This window comes from Trichomonas vaginalis, chromosome II (genome assembly GCF_026262505.1).
Source record: "Trichomonas vaginalis G3 chromosome II, whole genome shotgun sequence".
Taxonomy (NCBI): domain Eukaryota; phylum Parabasalia; order Trichomonadida; family Trichomonadidae; genus Trichomonas; species Trichomonas vaginalis.
The window spans coordinates 21,342,313-21,360,227 of NC_067204.1; the positions used below are offsets into that span (position 1 = coordinate 21,342,313).

General features: G+C 33.3%; 6 protein-coding genes and 1 pseudogene across 7 annotated transcripts, besides 6 other annotated features; 2 read left to right on the forward strand and 5 right to left on the reverse strand.

The window, feature by feature from the left end:
• The first annotated feature begins 163 nt into the window (after nt 1–163).
• Nucleotides 164–200: a mobile genetic element.
• Nucleotides 201–269: 69 nt separating this feature from the next.
• Nucleotides 270–310: a mobile genetic element.
• A 503-nt stretch (nt 311–813) lies between these two features.
• Nucleotides 814–902: a mobile genetic element.
• A 161-nt stretch (nt 903–1,063) lies between these two features.
• Nucleotides 1,064–1,149: a mobile genetic element.
• A 361-nt stretch (nt 1,150–1,510) lies between these two features.
• Nucleotides 1,511–1,552: a mobile genetic element.
• Nucleotides 1,553–1,843: 291 nt separating this feature from the next.
• Nucleotides 1,844–17,915: part of a mobile genetic element that runs on past the window's edge.
• Nucleotides 2,503–2,748, reverse strand: TVAGG3_0584190 (uncharacterized protein; the record flags this gene model as incomplete). Its single annotated transcript, XM_001293764.1, has 1 exon — nt 2,503–2,748. The coding sequence occupies one exon, from the start codon at nt 2,746–2,748 to the stop codon at nt 2,503–2,505; it is 246 nt and encodes an 81-aa protein (XP_001293765.1).
• TVAGG3_0584200 (repellent protein 1 family) lies at nt 2,796–3,182 on the reverse strand (the record flags this gene model as incomplete). The annotated part of the gene is made up of 1 exon (XM_001293765.2): nt 2,796–3,182. A coding segment is annotated over one exon (387 nt), but the record flags the coding sequence as incomplete, so codon positions are not given.
• TVAGG3_0584210 (uncharacterized protein) lies at nt 4,337–4,857 on the reverse strand (the record flags this gene model as incomplete). The annotated part of the gene is made up of 1 exon (XM_051239267.1): nt 4,337–4,857. A coding segment is annotated over one exon (521 nt), but the record flags the coding sequence as incomplete, so codon positions are not given.
• On the forward strand, nt 10,913–11,386 carry TVAGG3_0584220 (uncharacterized protein; the record flags this gene model as incomplete). Its single annotated transcript, XM_051239268.1, has 1 exon — nt 10,913–11,386. One exon carries the CDS (start codon nt 10,913–10,915, stop codon nt 11,384–11,386), a length of 474 nt encoding a protein of 157 aa, XP_051097092.1.
• TVAGG3_0584230 (KilA, N-terminal/APSES-type HTH, DNA-binding family) lies at nt 11,491–12,099 on the reverse strand (the record flags this gene model as incomplete). The annotated part of the gene is made up of 1 exon (XM_051239269.1): nt 11,491–12,099. The coding sequence occupies one exon, from the start codon at nt 12,097–12,099 to the stop codon at nt 11,491–11,493; it is 609 nt and encodes a 202-aa protein (XP_051097093.1).
• Nucleotides 12,426–12,800, forward strand: TVAGG3_0584240 (uncharacterized protein; the record flags this gene model as incomplete). The annotated part of the gene is made up of 1 exon (XM_001285854.2): nt 12,426–12,800. The coding sequence occupies one exon, from the start codon at nt 12,426–12,428 to the stop codon at nt 12,798–12,800; it is 375 nt and encodes a 124-aa protein (XP_001285855.2).
• Nucleotides 13,581–14,545, reverse strand: TVAGG3_0584250 (annotated as a pseudogene). The gene has a single exon. A coding segment is annotated over exon 1 (965 nt).

A 17,915-nucleotide genomic window follows, 5' to 3' on the forward strand; every position in this document is an offset into this window, starting at 1 on the left:
TGTGTTTGCTGTGTAGTTTGAGAGGTTGAGACATGTGTGTGTTGTTCTGGTGCGTTTGAAGGTTGGTTTGAAGTAGAATTGGGTGGAATTTGGTTTGAATTCGAATTTGAGTCTGATTGACCCTGAATTGTTGCTTCAACTGAAGGAGTAGGTTGAGAAACTGTAATAAACAGAAATTCATCAAAAGTGACAGCTCTCAATTTTTTGACATTTGTAAATTCTAAATTGAATGAGAAAAATGAAATAATATTAAGCATAATACAATATTCTGTTCCATATTAAGTTCTGTCAAAATGTAAGCTATTCAATTCTATCGTCGGGGGAAGTATCACAAATCTATCAATTTTTTTGTAAAAGTATACAAAAACATATGGTGTTCAATTAGTTTATAATAATATAAATATTAAGATTATCAAAAATAAGAAAAACTAGGTTTTGAGAACACTTTTGAGATGATAATCAAAATATTTTGATTGAAAAATAATATATTATTTATCAGATCTAGAATGAATTTTTTCAAATTTAAAAATTCTGAAAAATAAACAGTTTTGTAAAGTAAAAAAAATGAACGAAAACTCGAGACCTCGTATTCCAAATGAATGGGTAAGATATATGTATGAAAAACTTGAAAGTGGTGAGTTAACTTACGCAACAGTTTTGAAACAATCATTTGGAGAAAGTTTCCCAGCTATCTACTGGGAACTAAAGGCTATGAGGCACTAGTATATAATCAGTGCCTCATAGCCTTTAGTTTGTTATTAAAAACGAGAAAACTTGTTCGAAATGATAAACAATTTCGAACAAGTTTTCTCGTTTTAAGGAGGGAATTGTTCCTTATGATGCATACATTATAAATATATACATCATAAGGAACAATTCCCTCTCGATAGCTGGGAAACTTTCTCTAAATAACTTATCATTTGGAGAAAGTTTCCCAGCTATCTACTGGGAACTAAAGGCTATGAGGCACTAGTATATAATCAGTGCCTCATGGCCTTTAGTTTGTTATTAAAAACGAGAAAACTTGTTCGAAATGATAAACAATTTCGAACAAGTTTTCTCGTTTTAAGGAGGGAATTGTTCCTTATGATGCATACATTATAAATATATACATCATAAGGAACAATTCCCTCTAGATAGCTAGGAAACCCTAAATTAACTATTAATCTTAAAGATATCTCAAAGATTAATATGTTTTTCTAAATAATTAAAATGTAAAATTTTGATTATGAACTCATCTCTAATATTTTGGCTCTTTAATATATTTGAATCATGATCTTTGAGAAGAGTTCTCAAAAGTATTCACAAAAGCTATTTTTCCTTGAAATTTAAAAATCCTGTTTATCATATATTACCAAATTCAATTCCCTACATATTTCAAAATATTCTATGAACATTTCAATTTTTGAAAAAAACATATTTTTTTCCAAATATATTTATTATCATATTTCTAATAATATTTCCTAAAGCGTCACTTTTTACTTCCTCGACGATTATTTCCCTCTCAAAAAATTCAATAGCTTACATTTTGACAGAACTTAATATGTAACAATTCTAGATTTAATTATAATTAGGAAAAAGTTAGTTTTGAGAGTACTTTTCATAGGCATATAGAATGAAATCTTCTGAAAAATAATATCACATAAACTCATATTATTTTCTAATATATAACTATTTTCTATAAAAATCAAATTCAATGATCTTAAAAGCGAAGGATAAACCTCAAAATTTACGAATATAATGAGTGGGAATATAATGCTTATCTATCATAAAACCATATGAAATATCAATTTTTGCTTTACGCCTAATTTTTGACGACAATTAGCAAAAAATGTTAAATGTTAGTTAGTATACAAGTCATGGGTACTGTGGCACTGCGTTCCACCTTACCCAATACTTGTGAATTTGACACTTTACAAAACCGTTAACGTATATTTTATAACATGAACGTAAAAACTAATTTAACCTTAAATATTTACAAAGCCACCCACTTCACTTCACTAACGAACTCACTAATGTAAAAATAAACGTTCTCACTATCGTTCTCACTAACGACTTCACTAATGTTCTCATAAATTTTCCTCAATATCTTCATCATCAGTGTTAACCCTATTGTAGTCATACTTGAAGCCATAAACTTTCTCTAACTTCTTAACGTACAATTTACATAACTTACCTTCGTCATCGTATGGTTTAATGATATAACTATTTCTATCTTTATACACAGTCAATGAAAAGTCAACTGGTCTCGGATGTATTTGAAAGAACATGTTATGCTCAGGAAGGAAGAATAAATGTTTAAATGTATGTTTGTTATACTGTGGAATTCGAATGAGTTGCTTTTGTTCTGTCATTTACATCCAAATAAAAATTTTCAGTAAAATAAAAAATAAATGATATCACCACCCTCACACGTATGAAAACATAGCACAAAAATAAATTTAGGTGAAGTGGTGAGATTTCACCTCTTTTTTCACCTCTTTTTTCACCCACTTGAATTCATTACTTTATAACTCTCTTCCTTGGTTTCTCCAACTCTTCTAACTTCTTCTTAAGTTCAGCAATGTTGTCCTCATGAAGTTTAATCTTTCTCAAAATTCCTTCTTTATCTAATGGTTGCTTTATCTTTCTAAACTGAACTCTACCATCCTTCATAGTATGAATGTAAAAACCTTCTGGAACCGCTCCTGATTTAATGTATTCTACCAAAAACTTTTGTTTCATTGCTTCAGTGACTTTAGTCGTCATTTCAATCAAATAAAAATTTTAATATTAAATAAAAATAACGTTATTTTTCAGTAAGGAAACGCAGGAGTTTTACGATTTATTTGAGGCGTAGGTTCTGGTTTAAATGTTGGAGTCGGTTTAGGAGTTGACTTTTGAACAGGAGTTTGTACTTCCATAGGTTCAGGAGTCATTGAAGGTTTTGCTTGTGAAGGCGTTGGTTTTGGCGAAGGTGTTGGAGTTTGTTTAACTTCAGCTATTTCAGTATTATTTATAACATTTGCTTTATTTCTTTTCAACATCATTACTGCTCCTGCTGTAGCTAGCAAACCTAGTGGGAGACCATATCTTATATAAGGACTTGACCAAATGCTATTTTTGACAGGAGCTGGTGGAACACCTAACCTTGGTGAGACTGCTCTTTGCCATTGTGCAGCTCGTAAGAAATATTCAATAGGTGCTCCATAATCGTTTGGTAAAGTTTGTTTCATAGATGGTGAAGGTTCGCGAGAGCTTGATGAAGAACTCATTTATAAGCTTTAAAAATAAACGTTCATCCTTTATTCCTCACTGTCGTCCGTGCTAAGTTATAGTCATCTAATCTTATTATGGGATGCCATTAGCACGCACCTGAATGGCAAAGCAACAATCCCTCATAAATCCAATAAGTGGCTTTGGTACATTTTCAGTTGCTAGTTCAATAGGTCCTTTAACAGACAATTTGTATGTTATTGGAGCAGTAGATGTTTGACCTTGCTGGAAGCAAAAGTCCACTTCTGTTGGAAAACCACATAAGAAATGTGTGTTGTCATAGCTATCCCATTTATGTTCCACACTACCATCATCCACCAATGACCTCATAACATCTTCATTAAATCCTATCATATCATTGTTTGTATTGCAAGCGTTCGCAACCATTTCATAAAATACAGGTCCATATGATTTTTCAGGTTCTGCAGGCATATTTCCATAAGCTCCCATGGAAAGCTGAAGATATTTAAACTTAGGGTTCTCAAAATTAACATAATAGTTGTCTTTCTTTCTAAATAGTGCCCAAATACTTTTAACATTAATAGGCGTATAAGCTGCTGTAAATGTTGCACTTGAACTATCTGTATTCTTTGAGAATGAACCGTCCATAGGAATCCAATCCATAACTTTAACAGGAAAACATAAAGCCTCGTTTGTATAATGTTCTACAAGTTCTGTATAAATGTTAGGGTCTAAAGAGAATGACTTTGGATGAATGAAACATTCATTAAAATCCATCTTTGTTCGAAATAGTTGCTGGGTTACAGTTGTAATAGTAACTGTTCCACTAGCTTCTACTGCCTTCGTTATCATAGTGAATGGTTCATTCCATGGAACAAATTTATTTGTCGGTGGATTTGAATCTGAAGCAAATGCAACTTTAAGAGTTGGATTGAAAGCAATGATATCATTTACAGATATAGATGTGCATTGTAAGGCGTCGCTACTGAACTTTACTTTAAGCTGAATGTTTCCTGCAAAAGCTGGAATAAATCGAATAGCTTCTAATGGAAGGAATCTTCTAACAGGAATTCTTAAACGAAGCTTAAAATCAAATGATTTTCCTGCTGTAATTGGACCACTAACAATTTGTCCTGTTCTGCATGTTCCCGAATGACTCCATACATCTTCATGTCGAGTCTTTGAGAAAACATCTACTTTCTTTATTTGTTCGGTAGTTTGTGAGTTTGAAGTTATATATGCTTCTTCTCTTGCGTTGTCTTGAGAATATACGATACGACCATTTGCAAGGATTTGATATCCAGCAACTGCATAGAAAGCGTCATCGAAACCAATCCAAAATCCTGGTGGGTTTGTTTTATTGGAACCTGAACCAATTTCTTTATCTACAATAAATTGACCTTCCATTTTATACGTAATGAATGTATTGTAAAGGTCCAACATATTTTCACCAGGAGGTGAGAGATTGAATGTTACCCATGTGTTATCTTTAGCAGTTCCAGGTTGTGATGGAATCTTTGCGTCAGAATATTTTCTATTAGTGTCACCAATTTGAACTGCATTGTCTATGATATCGAAATATGAGCGAATCTGATGAATATGCTCTGCTGGAGTAAATTCGTTTAGCTGTTCGTTCTGCATGTATTTACTTCAGATAAAAATATCTATTTACTTCATTATTCTCACTCTTCTTCTTGGCATTCGTGGTGGAAGTTGTTTCTTGACATTTTCAATGAACTGTACATTCTCTTTTGTCTCAACTTCTTTCACTGGCGGGTCAGGGTTCTTTGACTCGGTTTGTTTTTCAATGAAATTCACGAACTTTGCAATAAGCTCTTGGTTCGTTATTGAAAGTACATCTGGCTTCTTTTCTTCTTGTTCTATTGACTTTTCAGTTTGAACAGAAGGTTTTATATGGGCTTCGTGGACTTCACCCTTGCCATGCACCTTAATGTTGTCGCTTCTGCATTCGCTAATGGAACCTTTCTTTTTCTTACGTATATTTTACCATCTTTACTCTGACTTACGTAATAGAAAGGATGTTGTATTCCTCTTGCGTCATTTAATATAATAGACTCTCGTCTGATTTTGACAAGCTCATTTTACATCGGTTAAAGTTTTAATTTTGTTTTTTATCTGCAGTCAAATGACTCAGACAAGCCCTACGGACAAGACCCAAGGGTCATAGATGTTGAAGCATTGAAGAAAGAAATTCGTGAGCAAATTTTATCCGAACTGAAGGAACAAAAACAAGAACAAAAGCCAGAGAGACCAAAGAGAAAACTTAGTGAAAAACAACTTGCTGCATTAGCTGCTGGAAGACAAAAGAACCCACGTTTGCTGGCAAAGAAAGCTAGAGAAGAAGCTGAAGCAAAGAAAGAGTAAATGGTTTATTTTTATCCGAACTAAATGTATAGACAAATACCTTTATCTGTTGCGTTCAGTAGTGAAAACCCTGACGTCAAAATAAAGGGGAACAGAGTAACGTTTAAGTTTCCAACAGACTGGATTGTGAACATAAATGAAGAGAAGTACATTGGCATAACATCTATGTATATAACACGTGCTTTCAGAAAGGTTGACTTTATACTTCAAGTCGAGATAGAAAATGACGAACAGTCTTTAAGCGCCCAAAACATTCACATATACAAATACTTTAAAGACGATACAACATTGTTGCAATGTATGATTTCATTTAATGAGATGTTCGAGAAAAAGTTCAACATTGAAGTACAAACTTTACAGCCTTTACGTGAGTTTCTTGCACAACTGAAAGAAGAAGGTAGTCAGCCACAACTTATAGACTTTCATTATGAATTTAATGAAAATGAAGATGGAACTCATGACTGTCAATTCATTGTATTCTCACCATTCAATGAAGTCGCTAAAGAGAAAAAAATCCATTACGTATAAGATTTCAAATCTCCGAACCAAGTGATGATTTTAAGAATGTTTTCAATTATGATGCAATGCTTCCGAGGAAAAATGAATTTTCAAAGATTGTAACACCTGGCATTTGGGATAGAAAGCAAGCTATATTTATCTAATAATAAAGGAGTTGAAAATGAGTTCATTGGTCATACAAGAACTTCACCACTTCCTAACCCTAAATACTATAAATTAACTGGCTTCAATCGTGAGTTTTGGATAGACATGTTCTCCACTCATGACCATAAATGTCCAGTGTTCTTGCCTCCAGACCATAAGGACTGTCTCTACATTGAAGCACAACTCTTAAACTCTACCATCGCAGTATTGTAAAATCTACGCTAGCTTTATTTTTATCACGAATGACCTCATTCATGACCTCATTCATGACCTCATTGCTGACAAAAATAAGCCGCTAAAGGGCGAAGCCCATGACCTCAGAACTTCAACTTACGAATAAAGCTTGTTTTAGTCGTTATTGAAAAGTTGAACTTTTCAGCAAAGCAAGGTTGACATGACTTACATAAGTCGAATGCAATCTCTTGACCATCATGAAAGTGCTTTGTAAAGTTTCATTAAACTGAACTCAGAGTCTTTGTCATATGTTCCAACAGGTATGTGAATGTTCTTATCTTCATTGTAATAGCATTGTATAGCTTCAGGAAACATTTCATTAGCGGTTAAAGCAATAACATCTTGCTTCACGCCTTTCATTCTGCAGTGAAATGCAACTTCATTTAAATCGTTAGTGAGTAAGTCTATGTAGGTCTTCTTTCCACAGAAAATACTTTTATAAGCTAAACTTTGTTTTCCAGGTGTTATTTCTGCAAAGTCGCTATGAAATTGACCAAGGTTCTTTCCTATAAGTTCGCGACCATATCTCTTCTTAAACTCTGCTGCAAGCTTTGGGATGTCTTCATTATATAAGTGCATACTGTCGGTATCCTGGTAAAATATTTGAAGTCCCATGTCCTCTGCAGTACAGAATACTTCATTCATAATACGTTTTGACATAGACAGAATATTAACACCAAGTGGACAGAAGTTAAAGTGTCTGCAAATGCTTTTCGTTAGCTTGAAAATAGTTTTATCTGAACCATCCAAACCTTCGAACTTCACTATATGGTTGTAATTTCTTATAGCATATCTTATAGCATCTTTGTCATTTACTATGGTTATTTTTGACTCAATAGGAGATAGAATAGTTTTGCCATAAATGCTGTTCAGAATGAGTTTTATAATTTCTTGTAAGGGGTTTCCTTCTTTCTTATACTTTAACCTTAACTCAAACAACTTCTTTACTTCATCTCTTATTCTCATATCTCTGTTTCCATCGTAATAGTATCCTTGCAACACTTCACATTTGACACCTTGATATTTTATGAGGTCTTGTAATGTTATATGGTCAACATACATGAGACAGCAAGTGTTTGAACTTCTTGGAACGTTAAGTTCTGGATTTAGTTCAGGGTCGCAAACTATTAAATGAAAGTGTCTGGGTATACCAATCTCTGTTATCTTAATGAGAACAAAGAAGCCAGACATAAACTTTTCACCAATGGGTTCCTTTTGGTCATCATCGAATAAATGTCTCATGAGATACTCTGTGCTTAACATTTCTTCCTTCAATACTTTTGGAATACCTTCTAAAGTATAAAGTCTTGCTATAGCTGAAGGATATAATGAAACAGTGTCGAAGTCAGCAATGAGTTTCTTTTTGCTCTTTTGTTTCATGTTATCTGACAACATACATCTTCCACCTTGAATGCATCTCGAAATAAATTCTCTTGGTTTATTTGAGAGGTCATAAAGATTTCCATTCGGGAAGTATACTCTGTTCTCAAACAATTTGTTAGCAATAGAACAAATACTAACGTAGTCATAAACGTTTAAATCAAACTCTTTCAATAAGTCATTGCGGAACTTTACAAAACCTTCTCTTAAAATTCTTACATCTTGTTTGCAGTAAAACGTGCTATATTTTTCTAAGTCGAAGTGGTTTTCATCTATTCTGCAACCTTTGATGGAATCTATGTTCTTCATAAATGTATCTGCATCATGGATAAACTTACATGCTTCAGAAATGACACCAGTTCTGTTGTCATTTGCTAACAAAACACTGCTGTAGTAGTTATATGGAAATACTTCTTTCGGTCCTGTTTGTAAGTTAAACATAGCAGGAAATAGTTTAAGCTTCTTATTTATAACACTGTAAGAGTCTTTTATAATAATTGCCCGTCCTTTATATAAACCAGTTATTTGCATTGTTCGTGAACCTTTAATGATGGGAGTTCCTTTCACTTCTGTCATGTGTCTTAAGATGAAGTTTATGTCATAACTGAGGTTATGGAAATATATTAAACTCTTGTCAGGAAGTCTTTCCAAAAATTCTGTTGCACAGTTTTGACCCCAAATGCTTTCACTAACTGAACCATCTTCACTGTCATAACAGATGTTAAAAGCTTTATGAAAGCCATCCGTACTACACTCAAAGTCAGCAAAGAAAACGTGCTCAGGAATGAATTTACATTTAGCTTTATTTACTTCTTTTGACTCTGCTTTCTTCTTCAGTTGTACACAATACTTTGGAGCATATGTCAAATCTTTAAATGGTGCAAGGTTCTGTTTATATAAGTCAGTAGTATATGTGAAAAGTTCTCCATAAGAAATAGGTTCGAAATATTTGCACTCCCACAATGTTTTCATAACATCCCATAACGGTGTTGTTCTATCATAACGAACTACATATTTATCTTCTCTCTTTGTATAAATCTTCATCTGTTTCTCAATGTTCATTCCACCACACTTTCAGAATTTCTATATAGTTTCGAATGAAATATGTTGTCATTGGAAGTCTTTCATTTAGCATGTAGTGGTCTTCAACAAGAAGTAAGTCAATAGTTCTAACAGTTTCGCATTCTTTTGGTATATATCTCTTTATTTCATTATGTCTTGAGTCATTGAAATAACCAATGGTAACATTAAATGCTATACCTGTTGCGTCAGAAATTTCTTGTACTTTACTTTGAGGAAAGTCTCTAACACGAATGACTTCTCTCATGTGGTCAATAGTTTCTTCATTTACTCCAGCCTGAATGCAAGCATAAACGAAACAATTGTCCTCTGTCATAAGTGTTGCAGTTCTTTTGTTCAGTTCATTGAAGATTTGGTAGCGTTCAAGATTTATAGGTAATGTGCAAAGATACTTCCAGAACTGACCGCTTCTCTTCTTATAAAACTTCTTTTCACCATTATCTTTCCAAAAGCTTTCTATAAGTGCTGGGTTTCCTGTTTGCTTAAGAGCTTCCAAAATGGCTTTCTGGTCATTTGTCAGTGTGCTTTCATCTCTATATGGTCTCTTTTTTGGTTTGCCTTTCTTTACATCTGACATCGTTAAGCCTTCATATTCTGTTAAATCATACATCTTTATTTCGTAAGATTCTTTATGTTTGTCAAGAAGAAGTCATAGTGCATTTCAACAATACCTGCAGCATTTGCTTCTATCTCTGATATAAAGTTCTCCTTCAAGAGCTGATGTAGTAATGTTCCAATATTATTGAGGTTTAACGTAGAACATTCATACTTTCCACCAAGTTTATAACATACCATCCATCTCTGTTGTGAGTTTATTTTAATTTTCTCTAAGAGTCTCATGAAAACCTTACCGAAATGTTTGTGTAAGTAGTCTCTGTTTGGTTCATCTAAAGCTTCGATGTTAAAGTCAATGAGTCTATTGCCTGACTTCACATTTCTCTTCCTATTTTCTTCATCTTTCTTTAACCATCTCTCACCTTCTTTTGGTTTGTCGTCAATGGAACGAATGACATCGTTAGCTTTGCGAACTTGTTCTATAGCACTTTTAAACATCTCTCTTCTCTGTTGTTTCAGTGTGTCATCTCTTCTTCTTGTTTCACCAACGTTTGCATTTGTTATGTCAAACATTTCTCTTCTTACTTCATGTGAAAGAGCTTTACGAGTATGACCAACGTTTGCATTTGTTATGTCAAACATTTCTCTTCTTACTTCATGAGGTACTGAACGTCTATGATATAAGTCAATAGCAACGTCATTTAAAGGAAATGCTCTTCCATGGACTTCGTCCTCGCCGCGTTGCGGCTTTATGAACTCATGAATTCTATCATAACTTATTGCACCATTGTAGTCATTGAGGATGTCAGCGAGTGCTTTTTTGTTTGTCGCGTAATGTTTTGCTACTTCTATGTTAGCTTCTGTAAGAAGTTGTTTTATTTCCGAGTGTTCTAACTTAGACAACTTCCGATACATCTTTAGTAGGAAATAAAAAAAATATTTTTTGAAAAAATAAACTTAGAAAAATTATTTCTTTCTATATTTGCCATTCCGAACTTCGAAAAGATGTTTTATACCAGCATAGAATTTTTCTCTAGAGCTTGGTCTTTTATTGTTTTCATGACAATATTTTCTATATTCTTCATATAAAGCCTTTTTTTCATACATTTCATAAGGACAATCTAACCAGAATAGTGCATATCCATTTTCGTTATCTAGGTCTCTATATGTTTCTTCTGTTTGTAGAATTTCGCTTTCTTCTATTTGTGGAATTTCGCTTTCTCTATTTAGTTCTATGTCTATATATTGTGGCTTAAAAGGATGTGGGCAAGAAGGGTCTGGCGCTATGTAAAAAGTTAATTTTTCTGTCATCTTTTCTATCGGATAAAAAATATTTTTTGAAAAATTAGATTAGATTTTTTTAAGTTATTTTTCAAAATAATTTAATATTTTTATTTTAATGAAACACATGCAAGATTGCAAGTTCTTTTCATACAATGCTCTCGCTACTGTCATCAAGAATGAGTTCAATAATGCTTCAAATGTTAATGTTATCTTTAACAAGAAGTTTGTGAAAGAATCTAAGTTTGGTCAGTATGTCAGACCATTAGCTATTGTCATTGACCGCAAACGTTATACTTCACAAGAGTTAGCAGTAGTTTTGAAACAAAAGGGTTTCTTCGTGAATGTCAAAGATACTCATTATACTATTATAAAGAACTCTAACGTTGACTTCTTCAGTATTGCTATGAATCTTTCCGAACAGAAAGAATATAAGAAAGGTGAAACATCTGTGAAATATTATCCTTCATCTCTGAAGACAATAACGAACAAAGATGTCATACAAAAGTTCTTACCAAAGGTTGAAGAAGCTTCTATTGACATTGACGAAGGAAGTGAAATGGTTGAAGAAATTGACCCTGAAGCTATTTAAGCAAAAATATATTTTTGGTGAAGAGGTGAGATTTCACCTGTTTTTTCACCTCATTCTCTCTTCGTTAATGTTGTCGTGACTTCTTCGTTAATGTTGTCGTGACTTCATTCTTCCTCTTTGAAGTTATCGAAATATTCTGTTATTTTTTCCTTCAGTAATGTTAAGTCTTCTTTGAAGGTAAGTATTGTGCAACCTTTGATGTCATAGTGTGTTTGAGGAAGAGTATTTTTGACAATTTCTTTTATTTGCTCATTCGGTGTCATTGAAATCGGTAAGTTTTCACGATAGAACCAGTTTCTGTCAGATTTATATATTTTAGCAAGGTCGTAAAAGCTTTTGTTGTTTCTTCTGACTAAATGCAACATAACCATATCTTTATCTTCTTCATTCTCCATCTCTTCAGCGTAAATCATATACTTATAACTCTTTTCCTTTCCTTTTGGTACTGAACGTGGTATTCTTTTCTGTATGCTTTTGTCTTTGGATTCAATGACTTCATCTTTTGCTTGAAGTTTCTTTTCCATCTCTCCACGTTCTGCTTTATATAGTTCATCTAACATCATGAAAATATAACAAGCATAACGAGGTGAAGCCCACATTGCTACAGCATTTACTAAAAGTCTATGAACATAATAACCTTTCAAACCAGGAGCCAAATTCTTGCGATTTTCGAATGGAATCTCTTCTCTCGGTTTTCCGAGGGAAGCAATCATATGAGGAAATTCTTCTAAAAGTTCTTTTGTCTGTTGGTTTTCAAACCAATGATATGCTTGCTTTGTAGAACGAAGAGCATTCATTATACTTTGCATTTGGTACATATCATCTTTGACTGAACGAATGAGACGTAACTGTTTGTTATACTGTATGTACTCGTATTCTTCATTTATGGCTTCATGAACGATAGCAGTTGTTGTGTTCTCTGTTGTTGTCATATCTGTCTTTATATTCCGGATAAAAAAATATTTTATAAAAAACTAACTTTATTTTTTTTTGAGATAAACACTATTTCTTCACAACATTAAATTTTATCCTGTATGAAATGACTTTAAAAAGATTATTGACTGACTTCGAATACTATCTCATTGACGCACTGACAGACCCTCAAAACTGTGTTGAAAGTTCTTTAAGCTTTAAGATTGAAGGTACGACGCATTTTGTCTTCACTTACGTATTGAAAGAATATGACCGTTATCATAACGAAGTGAATCAAACACTAATAAAATTTGTAGATAAAAAATTGGTTAACAATGAATATTTTAAACGTGAAGACCCAAACACTGCTGGAGATGATGAAGAATACAGACAAGTTATTGAAAAAAATAACGCAAGATTAGATGCAATAGAAAAGAAGTTTAATGAATGTCTTACAAACACGTATGAATATCTTATGCGGTGGGAAGTCAAATGGAAATAAATTTACGTCAAATATGCAATTTATAAAATCTTATGTCGACAGGCTACGTAGCACAGTGGTCAAAGGTGGTGTTATGGGGGTTAGGGTCTGTGGTTCGAACCGCGACAGCGCCGTATTTTCTTATTTTCTTTGTTTGTCTTGTTTGTCGTGAATAAAAAGTGTCATAAAAGTGCTCTATCTTCCACGGGAATAAATAAAAAATTTACTTTATTTCTTCTTTATTTCTTCTTTATTTCTTTGTTCCCGTGGAAGAAGGGTTTTGCTGTTTTTCTCAGCCGAAATCAATGATTTTTTCATTTTTGGAATCCTTAGCGAATGAGGAATCTTTTCTCTCGTGGAAGCTTTGACCTAAAATATAATTTAGGTGAAGAGGTGAGATGTCACCTGTTTTTTCACCTGTTTTCTCACCCTAGTTATTTTATAAACGTTTCACATGGTAAACGTTATTTTTTTTAAATTTTGTGAAAACTCAACGGTTTGACACAAGCCCTAAAAATTATTTTACTCAGAATTTTGTTGCTGAATTCAATAAAAATATAATTTAGGTGAAGAGGTGAGATGTCACCTGTTTTTTCACCTGTTTTCTCACCCTAGTTATTTTATAAACGTTTCACATGGTAAACGTTATTTTTTTTAAATTTTGTGAAAACTCAACGGTTTGACACAAGCCCTAAAAATTATTTTACTCAGAATTTTGTTGCTGAATTCAATAAAAATATAATTTAGGTGAAGAGGTGAGATGTCACCTGTTTTTTCACCTGTTTTCTCACCCTAGTTATTTTATAAACGTTTCACATGAATTGTACGATGTATATTTGAAATCCTAAACAATTTCGTAGCTTCTATTTCTTCTGTCAGTATGTCAAAAGTTTTAACAATACCGAAAGTCTCTTTATACTTCTTCTTGACATCAGATAGAAGGAAATCTTCTGCTGTTGGATAGTTTTTGTTCAGAAATTCTAACATGTTCATTTTATCTTCTGCTGGCTTTTCTGCTTCTTTCTTTAAGTCTGCATAGTCGTTTCGCATTCTTTCTATCTCTTTGACTGAGTAGTTATATTTCCTAATTGCTGCCTTACATTTTGAACATTGCGGGTTCATTTTTGCGTTATATTCTGAAACCTTACCTGCTAGAACAACTAAGGTGTCAATTGCTCTCTTCATCTCAAACATAGCGGGTCTTATCTGTTCATTCCATACCTTACCTCTTCTATCTTTATCTCTTATCTGCCATAAACATTCTGCAACTAATGAAACAAAGTTATCGTAAGTCTTAAACTCCTCAGATTTATATATGTCAGAAATGTTTTTATATACCATGTGCAATCTTTGTCCATAACTTTATGGTTGCAATGAAAACCAAGGAATTCATAATTTACTTTACGAATGAACTTCTTTATTTCTACTGAGTCAGTTGTTTTGACTTCAATTTCGTCGAATTCAGGAATAGTTAGTTTTTGCTGTTGGATTTCAGGCAATTTGGGTAAATGGTCAATAATGTCCTGCATTTCATAAAGATACTGTTCATTTGTTTCATCTTTCGCACTACAGTCTAAAGTACTTGTTAAAAGTTCTTGCTTTATCTTCTGGATTTTTGTTTCGAAAGTATATGAAGAAGGAATGAAGTTTTTCATCTCTACTAACATTGACGTAGGATTCATGACTAACGAGTTTGGTGCTGTTGTTGTGGACAGAGTCCCGCCGTTCGCGGCTTGAATTGTTGTTGTGCCGATTGTTGAAATCATATCTTTTATAGGTTGCCTTGCGTTGAGGGATGGTTAGAGATTTATAAAAACCACGTAACGAACGGGAACGAAGAACATGAACACAGAGCCCAACGGGTCAGAGCCAAGGATGGCGAGGATACTGGTCGGGTTATTCGAGACATTAAAAACGTGTATTCCTGAGTTATGATTATTTAGAGTGTTTAATGATTCAATTTTCAAATATTCTATAACCACTCGGAGGAAAGAGAATAAATTAACAGATTATATATTCGTCATTATTGCAAAAACTAATGAAGAGTAATAAATGAAAAAGAATTGGTGATATCATTAATTTGTCAGCGATTAATGAGAAAGAAATTTTGACCATTATTTACAAAACCGAAAACAGATATAGTCTTTATGACCGTAAATTAACCGAATAATGAAAAAATTAATGATAATTAAGAGTTCTGCGGAAGAGTGAATTAGAAGTTGGAATGATGTTAATGAGAATTCAGCCGAAAAAAAGCAGATAAAAACCACTTCATTATAAACTTCAGACGGAACAGATTATAACGGGACTACCATGGATATTTAACACAGAATGAACAAATAAGCACTGGAAGATGGTTAATGAAGAAAGATATAAATACTATTCGTGCTAAAGGGTTATGACATAAGCTGTACTGTTACACTTATGACACAGGTAAGCACCAAGAAGCATTTAAGTTTTACCGATGGATAAATTTATCCTCTACTTTCAATGTTAACGGTGTATTAGTTGAACCAAGATTTACTTTTGAGAGTTTAAGTCAAAAAATTAACGTTTGAAGATTGCTATTAAAAGTAAGCTGACAAAGATTGAACTCGGAGAACGAAACAAGTTTTGAATCTCAAAAACACAACATCTCCGATATAAATGAACTTTCAAACTTCTTTAGACAGTTAAAGCTGACAAGGAACCATACCACTAAAAATCCATTCACTACTGTTAGAGCAGACGACATAATAGAGTAACTTTGATTTGTGGTTCAAGAGTGACACACTTGAACAATCCAAGTACAAGCGTAAAGATACACTTAAACTCCTTAAATGTAAATGTATGATTATCGAAGGATCATGCCAGAAACTTTGAAGCATATGAACTACCCGCAATGTTAGATAAGAAACTGACAAGAACCATACACATAAATCCTTCACTACTGTTGAGCAGACGAATAATATTGAAACTTTGACCTTAGGTTCAAGTGCACTCATTAGAAAATCCAAGTATCAAGCGTAAAAGATTACTCTAACAATTTAGAATAAGAGTTGCAGATACCGAAGATCATGCCAGAAACACTTTGAGGAGCATATGAAACTACCAGCAATGTAAGAGAAGAAAGCTGAGCAACTTATTGTTGGGATGCAGAACTTAACAAAGAAATTTTCCGAAACCAGATACAATGACATTTACAACAGAAATTTATAAATGGTGAACCAGCAACTCCATTTGAATTTGTTAGAGGTCTCAACCAGATACTTTTGAATTTTTTTGGATAATTTCTTATTGAACTAACATTACATATAAAAGTGGAACAAATGCAAAACATTTCTCCGGGAGATACATTCCAAAATGGTATTTAATTACATAAGGTTCTTTTAGAAATATGTTTATTAAGAGTTATGAGCATATATTGATTTAATATATCTATAGGAGCTGTTTATTACGTCTATGAATCCAATAATCCAAACACTTATATTTGTGGGTAGATGGTATGAAATAGTTGACGTTTTCCATTCTACCACTAATACGCATGCCAATGAAGATGGGAGGTTCAAAAGGAAAAAGGTATTGAAAACCTTCCTTCACAATATGCATAGGTTCAGGGAAGAAACATCTGTGGAAGAAACCATTCACATTCTCAATAACAAAAAAGAGGTTATACAAATCTTGCAGGCGGTTCGAGATAGACAGGGAATGCATAGATATGATATTTCAAACTGACCCAGTAATTCAAGCCACAGTCATTTCTGTGGACTGCAGGAATCATACACATGTTTAGCTGGGTATTACGACCAGGCAGGTAATGGGAAAAAGATTATATGCCTCCTTATATAACAAGCACGCTTGGTACGAGTTGGTTAAAAAATCTTTAACTTTACATAAATGAGCTTGAAAAAGTATTCGAACAATCAGTGGAGGGTCATTTAAGAAATTCAATGGAAGCTGCAAAGGAGTTGGGGATTTACTAACAGAGCTGAAGTGAAAAAGGTTCTTTGGACAAAATGTTGTTACATCAAAAACAAAATAAATCCTACGACTACTTTACAATTACTCCAACACTTCCTGACCGCATACCAATTTGACACTCTCATTCAAAAGCAAAAGTGAGGGACATAAACCATTCTCATCTTCATTTAATGTTAACACTCGCAAAGCTTTTGCGTATCCAATTGAAAAATAAGAGGAACTCGTTGAGTGTTAAGAGTTTTACAAAAAGTTTGTCTGTAGCAGAACATAGCCCAAGTATTTAACATAGGGACCAAGACGGCTTGCATCCTCAGCAATGAAAATCACAGATTTTCTCATTAAGCATAACATAACTTCACTACAAACTACTTGAAGACCATAACCCATTAACATTACTCGGCATCATAAATCGCTTCATAAGAACGCTCAGAGATTTAAACCAAGAGCGAGACTTTACCGAAGAAACAATGAAACATTTTCTCGAAGTATTATAATTCCTCAACACATTCTACAACAGGACATACACCAAATTCAATGACACAAACAACAAGAAGAAAAGTATATACAAAAGAAACGAAGTCAAACACAAATATCAGAAATTCAACAAAATTTACCCTCATTCTGGTACAAAAGAGTCGTGTGTAGTTCTTGACGACAAACCGTTGACAAAGAAAAACGTTTAGGTTGAAGTCGAAATTTTTATATCGTAGACTCTACGCAAGGTAATGGATATCTTATAAAAGCTGCCGACGACTCCATAGCATTTTACCCTCGACATAAGTTAGTTGAAAGTAGTAATGGCAAAACTTGCTGAAACCATTGACGAAGCAAAGCGAGGAGTGGTTATTTGAAATACTGGCTACAACATAAAGATGACACTTATAAAGTAAGATATGAAGAGGCGTTGAAGTATTATACCATCTAAGAACTTGAGAGAGTCAAAGCCAACTCATCTGGGACATTAGAGCGGGAGTACTGAAAGACAAAAACATGCCAGAAAGAATAAGAAAATTCTTCTAAACTTTTTCATTAGATTAAATCAGACAAAAATAATGTTAGGTGAAGAGGTGAGATGTGTCACCTTTTTTTTCACCTCTTTTTTTCACCTCTTGAATTTTTCGGAATTTTCACGAAAAGACCAAAAATACGCTAATTTTATTTTTTTATTTTTTTATT